At 32.6% G+C, this 11,374-nt stretch overlaps 1 protein-coding gene across 1 annotated transcript; it reads left to right on the top strand.

The window, feature by feature from the left end:
* Positions 1-1,050: 1,050 nt before the first annotated feature.
* On the top strand, positions 1,051-2,591 carry LOC129906999 (chitin deacetylase 8). Its single transcript, XM_055983035.1, has 3 exons — positions 1,051-1,296; positions 1,356-2,080; positions 2,303-2,591. Exons 1-3 carry the CDS (start codon positions 1,093-1,095, stop codon positions 2,559-2,561), a joined length of 1,188 nt encoding a protein of 395 aa, XP_055839010.1. The 5' UTR covers positions 1,051-1,092; the 3' UTR covers positions 2,562-2,591.
* The last annotated feature ends 8,783 nt before the right edge of the window (positions 2,592-11,374 follow it).

Raw genomic sequence — 11,374 nt, 5'->3', positions numbered from 1 at the left:
GGGTCATATACCTACATACATGTAAGACAAAACAAGTTCGAAATTTTCTACCCTATCTGTTTTGTACGACGTACGACAAACCAATACTGAAGAAAAAAAAGCTGAAAAATACATAGAATTTTTGTCGTAAACGCCAAAAGTTGGCGCTTACGACAAACCAACGCTAATCCGATGCTTATTTTGTGGATATACGACAAAATGCACACTAATTATCTCAGTAACGGTAAACGATAGGACAAATCTGATAACAGAAATGAAAAGAGAACGTTCTAAAACCTATTACTACATATCCAGTTTAAAAAAGTGCATTTTGGCGTTTACGACAAAACAACTCTCGGGCGACGAAGTGTATTTTGTGTGATACATTAAATATTGCTTATGTCTAAGAGTTACTACAATATTAACTGTGTTATTAAGTGGTAAATGCAGTCAACGTATAGTACAGAAATAAACATTAAAATCGCCCATTTTATCGACCACACCTCTTTTAAAAAACATTAACATTACTTTTAAATTAATACCTTATCAAACTTCTGATACACAGAGAAAAATATGACCCGCTAAAAACTAACAGATTGTCATATTGTTTTACCGTCCATACATTTCATAAGGAAATCTTATTAAAATCAACGATTAATAAGGTTTTTTTAAGGAGATTTCTTATTATTTTTATAGAGAAAATCTTATTAAAATTTGACTGAAAAGTTGATTTTTTTTGCAACTTAGCACTAGAACAAAAATCGAGATCAATATTTTCATGGCAGGTTGGTTCAGGTGGTAAGGTGGGCGACTAAAGATTTGAAGTCTCCAGTTCGATTCCCAGCCTGGTCATCTTTTTTTTTATTTTTTTGCAGATTTTAAAACAATAAGGAAAACCCGATTGTTTTAATAAGGTTTCCTTCTTGGATGAAAACCATAGAGAAATCTTATTGTTTTTGTTCTATTTTATGTGGTCTATTTTTCTCTGTGTACAATCGTGGATATATACATTCTTGTAAAGTTTTTGATAAAAAAAATACTTTGATGCTTCATATAAAAGTGCCATTTTCATCCAATCAAAAAAAATCGAAAGTACCTACCTATGGCAAAACAATGAAAGTGTTCATTCAGACGTTGGTTTTAATCGGTTTTCTTCAAGTATACAATGTAGATAGTGCTCGAGAAAATTCAAATAGTAAAGTAGATGTAAACCTCGAAATGGCAGAGCCCTGTGATTTCTTGAAATGCTCCCTACCGAACTGCCGATGTTCGGATGTTAAACTATGTGAAAAAATTCAAACCGAAAAGATTCCACAAGTACGTTTTTTCTGTTTAACTCAAGCCAACAATATCATGACCATATAGATACTTTTAAGTTTGTTACAGTTACTTTTGATGATGCCGTTACAGCTCTCAACTTTGAATATTGTGATAAAATATTTGAAAATATTCGCAATCCTGATGGATGCAGTCCCAGTGCCACATTTTATTTCAATCATGAATATACTGACTACACCAAAATACATTTTCTTTGGACAAAAGGACATGAGCTAGCCCTGCACTCCATGACACATGGTATGGGAACCTCGTATTGGAAAGAAGCAACTGTAGATGTTTTTCTCAAAGAATTTGGTCAACAACTTGAAATGATCGAACATTTTGCCAAAATTGACAAAAGAGATGTCAAAGGAATGCGAGTACCTCACCTTCAAATATCGGGAAATGATTCATTTATAGCAGCTAAAAAGTTAGGCTTATTATACGATAGTTCTTGGCCAACAACACGTTTTACTTCGCCGCCTCTGTGGCCCTACACATTGGATTATAAGTCAGTTCAAGATTGTCCTATAGGAGAATGCCCTGATGCCTCTATCCCAGGCTTGTGGGAAAACCCTCTTGTAAGTTGGGAAGATACTAAGGGTTATAAATGCGCTATGTTAGACGCTTGTATCCACATGCCAAATGATACTACTAAAGATCTCGTAAATTGGATGATAAGCAATTTCAATCGGCATTACTTAACAAACCGTGCACCTTTTGGAATTTATTTACATTCCGCATGGTTTCAAAAAGGCGAACATTACTTCGAAGCATTTAGAGAGTGAGTAAATATGTTGAATTTACATAAATTAAAATTTGCCCAAGTATATTTGCAAACATCTTTCTTGGGTGGGTAGAACTCTATTAGCTCTGTACCTACTTAAAATTTGAATGCTTTTTCTGAAGAACTCTTTAATCTGATTAGGTAAAAATGTATCTGCAAAAATATTACACTCTTTTATACTATACAACCTTCCATTAAAAAAAAAAAATTTTTTTACAGATTTATTCGTTATCTGAACAAAAAACCCGACGTTTACTTCGTATCAGCATCACAAGTAATTGAGTACATGAGAAATCCAGTAGAAGGCAAACCATTTAAAGAGTGTCCAAGAAAACATAAGTCCACTTGCAATGCTAAAATGTGTCAGTTGCGCAAAATTGACAGTAAAGACGTAAGATACATGAATGTTTGCGGTTCTTGTCCGGCAGTGTATCCATGGATAGAAAATCCTCTCGGACTTAAAATAACTACTTTTTAACATGCATTTGAATAAAATTTAGTAAATTTTGATTTCCGTGGAAAATATTAATCTCTAATGTTTCTAACAACATTCCGGGTTTGAGTAATCTTATTTGAGTGTCAATAGGTGTTTATTTTTGGCAAAACAGTAAAATTTTCCAAATATCCACATTAAACAGAAAAAAATTTGGAGGGGGCTGGAAAATTTTTCATAAATTTTTTTGAGGGTAAATGTAGAAAAAAATGTTCTCTCTACCTCGATGGAGAGTGAAGTGCTGCGGTACTGAAAGTGGTATAGTAGCATTTTACTGCTCTCGACAGCTTCGTACTACTGCCTCCTCCTTTCACATCCAAAGTCGTGTTTCATCTTGTATCCCAAACATTTTACACACGCAGCAAGCAGTTGAGTCATACTTCTTAAAAAAACACTTTATTTCGTGCTAAAATCAAAACAGTTTACAGATTTATTCCTATCACGTCTAGTTTTTGAGCTATACTCATCACTATTTTCGGTATAAACGCCCATGTTCCGCTATTCGAACGAAAGTGAATTGAAATCACTTTCCAATTTCACGTGAAATGAAAAAATATCATATTCTTCATTTCGATCGATTTCGAAAACTTTGAAATTGCTCCTAACTGGAGGATCATCCATTTTTATTTTGGCAATTTTAAGGAAAAAGGCAGAGTTTAAAAGAAAAAATAAGAAGACACATTTTTCGGAACAAATTAAATAACAAATATGTAAGTGAAATGCAGAGATGAAAATCTACTTGCAAATTATTTTGAAACTTTGCTTCTGCCTGACCCTAATATAAACACAATGAGCTTTGCATTCCCCAATGTCATTATTCCTGAACTGGATTCCAATCTCACAATGGTTGAACTAGTAGCTGTTTAAAAAAAAATGAAAAATAACAAAGCATCTGGATCTGACGGGATCCCAGTAGAGTTTTATAAAAATGCTACCCCTGAGTTTTTGGAATATCTGTTAGAACTTTTAAATAGAATATTCAGTGAAGAGACAGTTCCTGAAAATTTTCGTCTGTCTCGAATTACAGCCATTTTTAAAAAAGGTAATCGTGATTTGCCAGAGAACTATAGAGGAATTGCTGTGCTTAACTCATTAAGAAAAGTGTTTACACAAATACTCTATGCTAGACTTGCGACCTGGGTAGAATAATAATATGATTAGTTGCTTTCAAGCTGGTTTTCAAGCCAACCTTTCAGCTATTGATCAAATTTTTGTACTCAGTACCACTGCTAGGCGTTTTATTGATAAAAAAAAGAACTTATATGCCTTTTTCGTTGATTTAAAAGCGGCTTTTGACACTATTAATAGGAGGTCCTTACTTTATAAGCTCTCATCAATTGGCTTATCTACTAAATTTATCAGAGTCTACGAAAAAATTCTCGAAAACATGATGGCATCTGTTCAGAATGGTAGAAAAGTATCTAGAGAATTTAGTTGTGAAGCAGGTGTCCCTCAAGGATGTGTTCTAAGCCCTATCATGTTTGCACTGTATATGAACGATGTCGAAAACAGCATACCTGGGGGAGTTCAGTTCGGGGAAATCACTTTTAAAGTCTTGCTTTATGCTGACGATCTAGTGATTTTATCAGACAGTCCTCTTACTCTACAGCTCCAGATTAACAAGCTGAAACAGTTTTGTGATCTATGGGATCTTAAAATAAATACCACCAAATCCAAAATAATGGTCTTTAGATCTCGAAATAGATCAATTGGCTATGGGTGGAATTGGACTTTAGATGGTGAGATAATTGAGGTCGTAAATGAATTTAAGTATCTTGGGTATACAATGACATATAATCTTAACATTCAAACCTTTATAAAAGAAAAAACAACCGCTGCAAAAATTGCAATAAATACAATGGGGTCCCAGTTCTTCGCTAATAAACTCGTAGATCCAATTTCAAAATTCAAAGTTTTCAATACCACCGTGAATATTTGTTTTTGCTATGGTAATGAAGTATATGGTTTCGAATAGTTGGATGAAATGGAAAATATACAGAGGTATTTTTTCAAGCGAATTTTTAGGTTGCCTAATAACACTCCTAATTATGCTATCCACCTAGAGTCAGGCTTACCTCAAATTTTCTTGAAAAACTTAAAGGCTAACGCCGATTTTATGATCAAAGTTATGAAGCGGTCAGACCAAAACTTGCAAAAAAGGCTCCTTAAAATTTGTTTTAGTTGTGGATATAGTCCGGTCAAAAACTGGTATGATCTTGCTGTAGCACATAACCTTTCAATATCATTGCCAGTGGACAATGTGGAAGCATTAAAAAATTCATTATATGAATGTATCTCTGTCATAGATGACTCGATGTATAGGCTCTGTGTTGCGCGAGGGACTACATCAACATCCAGGAATATATATAGACAACTTAATCTGAAACTTGGTGAAGGAAACTATTTTAGAGAAGAGTTTACAGTTTCTGAAATGAGCTTGATTTTCAAGATCAGAACGGAAATGGTCGATTTGAATTATAGACCACATAGAACAGACTTAAACCCTGTACGTTCCCTTTGCAACCTTGGTCAAAACGAAGATGTTTTGCATTTTTTAGCACTCTGTCCAATATTACAGGAAATCCGAAGGCTCTATTTTTGTTCTAGTTTTCTTTCCCAAGAGGAATGTGTCGGTGTACTAAACGGAGATCGTGGCTGGAAGCCTCTTATACGCTATGTCTCACACGCAAGAAAGTATCGAAACGAGTGTTTGAATTTGTTTTAAGTTGTAACAAGATGTTAAAGTAATTGTATCTTCTCCTTTTTTTTTCGTTTAGCCAAACTAAAAGCCCTTTAATTAGAAAAAAAAAAAAAATGAGAAACATGCAGTTCTTGTTACTATTTTTTTGCTTGTTTTTCTCACTTATAAATTATTATCTGTTTTAGCTAAACTAAAAGCCCACCACCAATATATTTCTTTTTTCTTAATTTTTTTGTTTTGACTAAACAAAAAGTTACACTTTAAATTGAACATGAACATACAACTACCTGTTATTGCTTTTGTATACTATAGGTATATATATCAAAATGTACTTTTATGATGAGCATTATTCCGTATGGTTCAAAGTTTCTTTTTTTTTTGTTTTGACTAAACTAAGAGTCACATTATGATGAAAATAATAATTAAAAAAAAAAAAAAAATTTTTTTTCCTTTCTTTAATATTTATATTTACATATTTTTAACTATGAAACTTTATTTTGTGAAATATTATATCTTTTTACTCAAGTATTGTATTTTTTTTGTTTAATTAGTTTTTTTTTCCGGCAGACGGCTTATAAAGCCATGCTTTGTATTTCTTTTATTATGAAATATTGTACTTATAAGAAAATTTGAAAAAATAAAGAACTTATCTATCTATCTATCTATGAAATGCAGAAAAAGGGCGATTTATTGCAAATTTTAAATGAAAAATGAGTTAGGTAAAGTATAAAGCGAATGATGTTGCAAACACAGGGTGCAATCCTCCCCTATAGAATTGTACACTGCAAACACAAGCAGTGATATATTATTTTATTTCATGCCTCATATGTTTTGTGTATTTTGTATTAAAATTACAAAAAATAAACATTACAAAATAGTAAAAATATAAGTTTTGATAGTATTTTGTCCACAAGTTCAGAATCAATGAAAAAGGCACCGAATTCGCGAACAGAAACCAAGTGAATTGAATCAGAAAATCTAAATGAGTGAAAAAATGCAGACAGAACACCTAATTTCACATTAGGCAAGTGAATGGGCAAAAAATGAAATGCAGAACGTGAGAAGTCTCAAAAACAAATTTTCAATGAAATTCTTCTTCATGTTTAATCCGAAATATGTACATATACAAATACATATATGTTTTCGTAAAAAATTGCTTTTTTAATCCAAATCAGTAGCACAAACTGGAATGTGCTTAAAGAAACCATTAGTAATGTTGACCACTTAGATTTTGAGATACCAAAAATTTCTATTTCCAATATCATTGAGAAAAATATTATTGTTGAAAAAAAGTAAATATGCATAATACGATAAAATACGGCATTTTGAGATTTCATAAGAAATTTTACGTAAAACATTAAGAAAAAATCATCTGGAGAATTCCGAATTGGACTAAAACCAGAAAAAAATCACCCCAACCCTCAACGTCAGCTACAAGGCTACAGCTCTTACTCAAACAAACAAAAACAGCCGTTTCAGAATTTGGAGGGGGCTCGACGATCTGAGCTGCCTCTCATCTCTAATATTTACGAGCAAGCTTCAGTGAACCATGCATATTATGATGAAATCATTATTTATAGCATGATCTTGAAGGCTTGTGGGGACTTGAGCCTCCTGAGCCCCCCTCCCCCCTCAATACGCCACTGGCACCCACCAAGACAATGGAAACGAGAAACTATGATGCACGGTTGCCGTTTTGGTTGTAGAATTTAGAGGTTTTTTCGGTTTTGGTAGGTTGGTAGGTTTTAACTCGATTTGGTAGGTTGTTTGAAGTCACTTAAAAAACTATTTTCTGAAAGTTGCAAATCCAATGCATTAGTAAAAAAAAAAGAAATATAGCATTTTAAATTCGGTGTTGTGTCTATAATCTGCATTCTTATGTCTCCAAACCGAAAATAAGCAAAGCAGCCATCATCTAGACTATAAATCATCGAATTATTTCTTCACTTGACTTTTTTGCTTTAATTTGGATAAAAAAAAAAAAACTATATCTATCGCCGTTAACTTTACTAGGATAAATTATTTTGTGTATCTACTCTGCAGTAAAATGTTGCGCCAAATAGATGCCCATTACTATAAATCCCTCATAAATTTGTCCTTTACACAAAAAAAAAAAAACTGCGAGCTAAATATAAAGTTACGGCACAAATTTAAGTACTTATCTGCAGGGCCGCGTATGTACCTCAGTCAGGCAAATAAATAATCAAATTAAACTAAAAAAGTCCAATTTCACCTGCCACATAAAACAACCAACAAATTGAATGACGTCGCTATCTTCACTTCGCCAATTCAACCACTATCACCGACCACAATCATTGCCGTCACACAATTCTCTATTCGGTTAAGGAATTGCTCTAAATTTCACTTATTGCAGCCAAGGCGAAAGTGTGCGACAAAGCAACGAAAATAATAATAATATTTCATTTCTCCTTGATGTGTTTTGTAGAGTCAAAGTGTAAGTGAGGGTCTCATTCTACATGTTGTTGCCCGACAGTATTCTTATTTCTTACTCAACGGCACGTCCTGGTCGTAAAGCTCGTTTGTGGTTTTTATGTTTGCAGGGTCTTAATAGAAAAGGAAAAAGATTTTCGTTCTTATTGCTTTCCATTTGTTGTCGGTTTTATTAGGTTGCAATAATGCAGAATTTCAAATGACTGAATCTTATTTGGAATAACTCTAGCGTCTTTTAGTAAATTAAAATTTCCATATTAGACATCGTGTTAATCTATTACACAAAGATTCACAAATCTAATAGACGAAGTTTGTGTGCAGAGCAGACTAACAGGCCGAGTCTGTTAAAGGGGTAAACAAATTTTCATTTCACACACTTCCTCGTTAACCTGCAGAAAAAAACAAGCATTGAAGTACATATAAACCAAAATGTTGGTGGCTTATGCATTTAGGCAAGGTAATGTCATTGTGTACTTAATTGTCATTTCATTCAATCAAAACTGCGACTGAAGCGCATCGAGAGCTCAAATAAATTTAACGTTATTGTTTTTACTAACTATTGGGGTTTCCCATTCGTAAAATGAATCAATTCATTTTTTATTTAAATCTGTCAAATCAGAAATGTCTCCTGTTTTTGCATTCCATGGAACCAAATAAATTGATTTACTTTTGATTTAAGACCAAACGGCAGATCTGGATTTTTCAACACATTTACCCCTCTTTGCACTAATTCTACTAGAACCTCAAGTTGCAGCTTGATATGAAGAATGTCATACTATATATCAAGTTATGCCTTCGTACAAAAAAGACTGTCAATCTGTTGGTCTATCAGTCTGTAAGTCTGACATTTTGTGCGGAGTTTGGTTTTGACCATCTATAGAGTTTGAAATTTTTGGCATCTTTACGGGGTCGAAAATGGTCTGAGTTGTTTCCTGTAATAGTGCCAAAGAAAGGTGTAGTGCTAGAGAACTAAACTAGGCTATACCGTGCTTCTTGATTCGCAAAAATTTAAAATTAGCCGCTATTGATATTTCTTCACCCATAAAAGTCCATTTTTCCTGGTTAGATATTCTTCCTTCATTGCGAAAAACCATAGTTTCGGATTTAGCCATTCTCACTTCAAGGCTCCACTTCTCTAGTTGGTCTATCATCTTTTGCATAACACCGATGTCCTCTGCTAAAATCACCATGCCATTTGCATAAAGTAACAGCCTAGCGTCTTTTTTTTTCTATTTGGAGACCCCCTCTCAAAAAGTCATGCTTATCGTCTATATAGAGCGCAAATAGAAAGTATGATAGAACCCAGCAAACATTTTAGTTCCGAATTGAATCATAAATAAATCACAAAAGTAAAGAACCTGACCGGAAAAGAATTCACTTATGATGCAATTTGAATTCTTTTACCTTGTGCACTTGGACACCGATATGAATCGCTTTTGAGAATGATTTATTATTCCAAAATTCTTCATTTAATCTTCATTTAAATGAATGTTTGTATATAAGGATCTATATATTCATTTAAGTGATTATTTTTTTAATCATGTCTGAATCATAAATATGATTGCATTATGATTCATTTAAATAATGGTATGTATTCAGTATTCCTTCATTGCATTAACTTCGTTATTTTTACTTATTTGTTATTTTTTTTTTAAGTTTTTATTTTTTTATTTCAATTCTTATTACAATAAATCATTATAATTAATGGTCGTTATAATCACGAAAGAACCCGTATCTATATTAAAACTGCATCCACTTTTGTCGCAATCACATGCCTAAACTTTCCTCCGTTTTCATCAACATATTTTAAGAACTGATAATTCCCCATCCAAACCAAACTTTTGTGGCGACAATGTCCCGTTATCATCACCCCTTTGTAAAAGAAGACAAAAGGACGAAAAAATCTCTATATAAAGACTCAAACATTCACATTCATTAAAAAAAATAAATGAAAACTGAGTTTTAGGTAGGAATTTTTAGTACATTCAAAATTCATTCACTTATTTGGAATCATTTTTGGTGATGAAAGTCTGAACCTTCAGAAAATGTTTGCTGAGAAGACAGCCTTGTTTCACACTAAAACAGGTTTCAAAATAATTCGACATCGCCTTCCAAGTCCACACCGCGGAAAAATTGTTAGCATACATGGCTTCAAGAAGACGGATAAATTTAGTAGATATTCCTGTAAAGTGAAGTTTATAAATCAGAAAGTTCCTTGAGATTTTATCGAAGGCGGCTTTGTTATCAACGAAGAATGCATATGCATATGCATACACTTTTTTTTCTTCAGGCTTTATATGTACGATTGATGCCAAATTGTAAATATTATCAACAGTAGAAAAGCGTGCTTGATACTCTGCCGCAAGATTTTGTTGTTCTTCAACCAACCGTACCACAATGGGGCAAATCGACCCAAAAGCTGGCAATAGTTAATAAAACAAAATTGCAAATAAACTTAATTTTTTAATATTTCCTAATAGAGTAATATCCGTCCTTTAAAAAAATTATTTTAATTTTTCACAGCACAGTTTTGTTAAGCTTAATTATTTATCAGCTGAGCCAGAAGTGAAATTGTCGATTTTTCATCGTGATCTTTGAGAACAGTTTTTCATTTTTTTTGTTGATTCATTAAAAATTTAAGTATGCAGTCTTCAACTCCGGGTATGTAAGAGTTATTTAAACAATTTTTTTTTTGTTATATGTAAATATATATGTAAAATTTTAGTGAAGTTCCGTGATCAGTTTTTTAAAAGGGTTATTTTAGAGGTTCTGTGAAATCCATTGACTTTTAAATGTGTTTCGAAAGGGATCGAGTTGTGTTTTATGTGGTTTTAAAATGTTTGTGATGTTTATTTTGTGATTCCGTCAAAAAAACGTGCTCGTTTTGCACCCTTTTTGTGATATGTGAATTTTCGTAACTTTTGAACCTTAACTTTTTTTTTTTTTCGTTGCTTTAGGAATCTCTTCAAATTCAATTTTTTTTTACAAGAACGCAACTTGTAGAAATTATGAAAAGATGTGAGAGTGTTATGATTGAGGATAAGATGGATTTTAAAAAAAAATATCTTTTAAATATGACAAAAGGTACCGAAATTAGCCAAGTTAATGAATTCAATAGACTTTTTTCGCATTTTAAATCCGAGTTCAAAACGCGGTGGGTCAAAGCTTCTAGAATCGAAAAAAGATTTAATGCAACAAACGAAAATTGGCTCAATATCTCAATTGTTTTTAAAAAGGCAGAAGAATCTGCAAAGAAACGTGCTCGTCAAAAAAAATTGCAGTCTTATCCCCCAGAAGCACTAGCGCTTTTGAAACCTCCAAGCATTCCCGAAGCAAACATTTTTGTCGAAACTAACGTATCTGATGACGAAAGTGATGAATAAACTTATTTTATAATTTTGTTTTAGTATTTTTTAATTAAATTTAAAAAAGTCGATGAAAATAAAAACTTTAAATAAAAAAAAAAGATTTTTTTTTAAATCAGATTTTCTCTACAATAAGGGTAAAGTTGGATAAAAGCATGGATAAAAGTTATGTCAGATAAGAAATTAATATATTATTAAGTATCTTGAGCCTTAAAATAACCTTTCAATCTGAAAAATACTAACATTTTTATTAGATCCCAAATAAGTGGGCGTTTTAGTGG

This window comes from Episyrphus balteatus, chromosome 1 (assembly GCF_945859705.1).
Source record: "Episyrphus balteatus chromosome 1, idEpiBalt1.1, whole genome shotgun sequence".
NCBI lineage: Eukaryota > Metazoa > Arthropoda > Insecta > Diptera > Syrphidae > Episyrphus > Episyrphus balteatus.
This window is presented reverse-complemented; position numbering and strand designations above follow the sequence as displayed.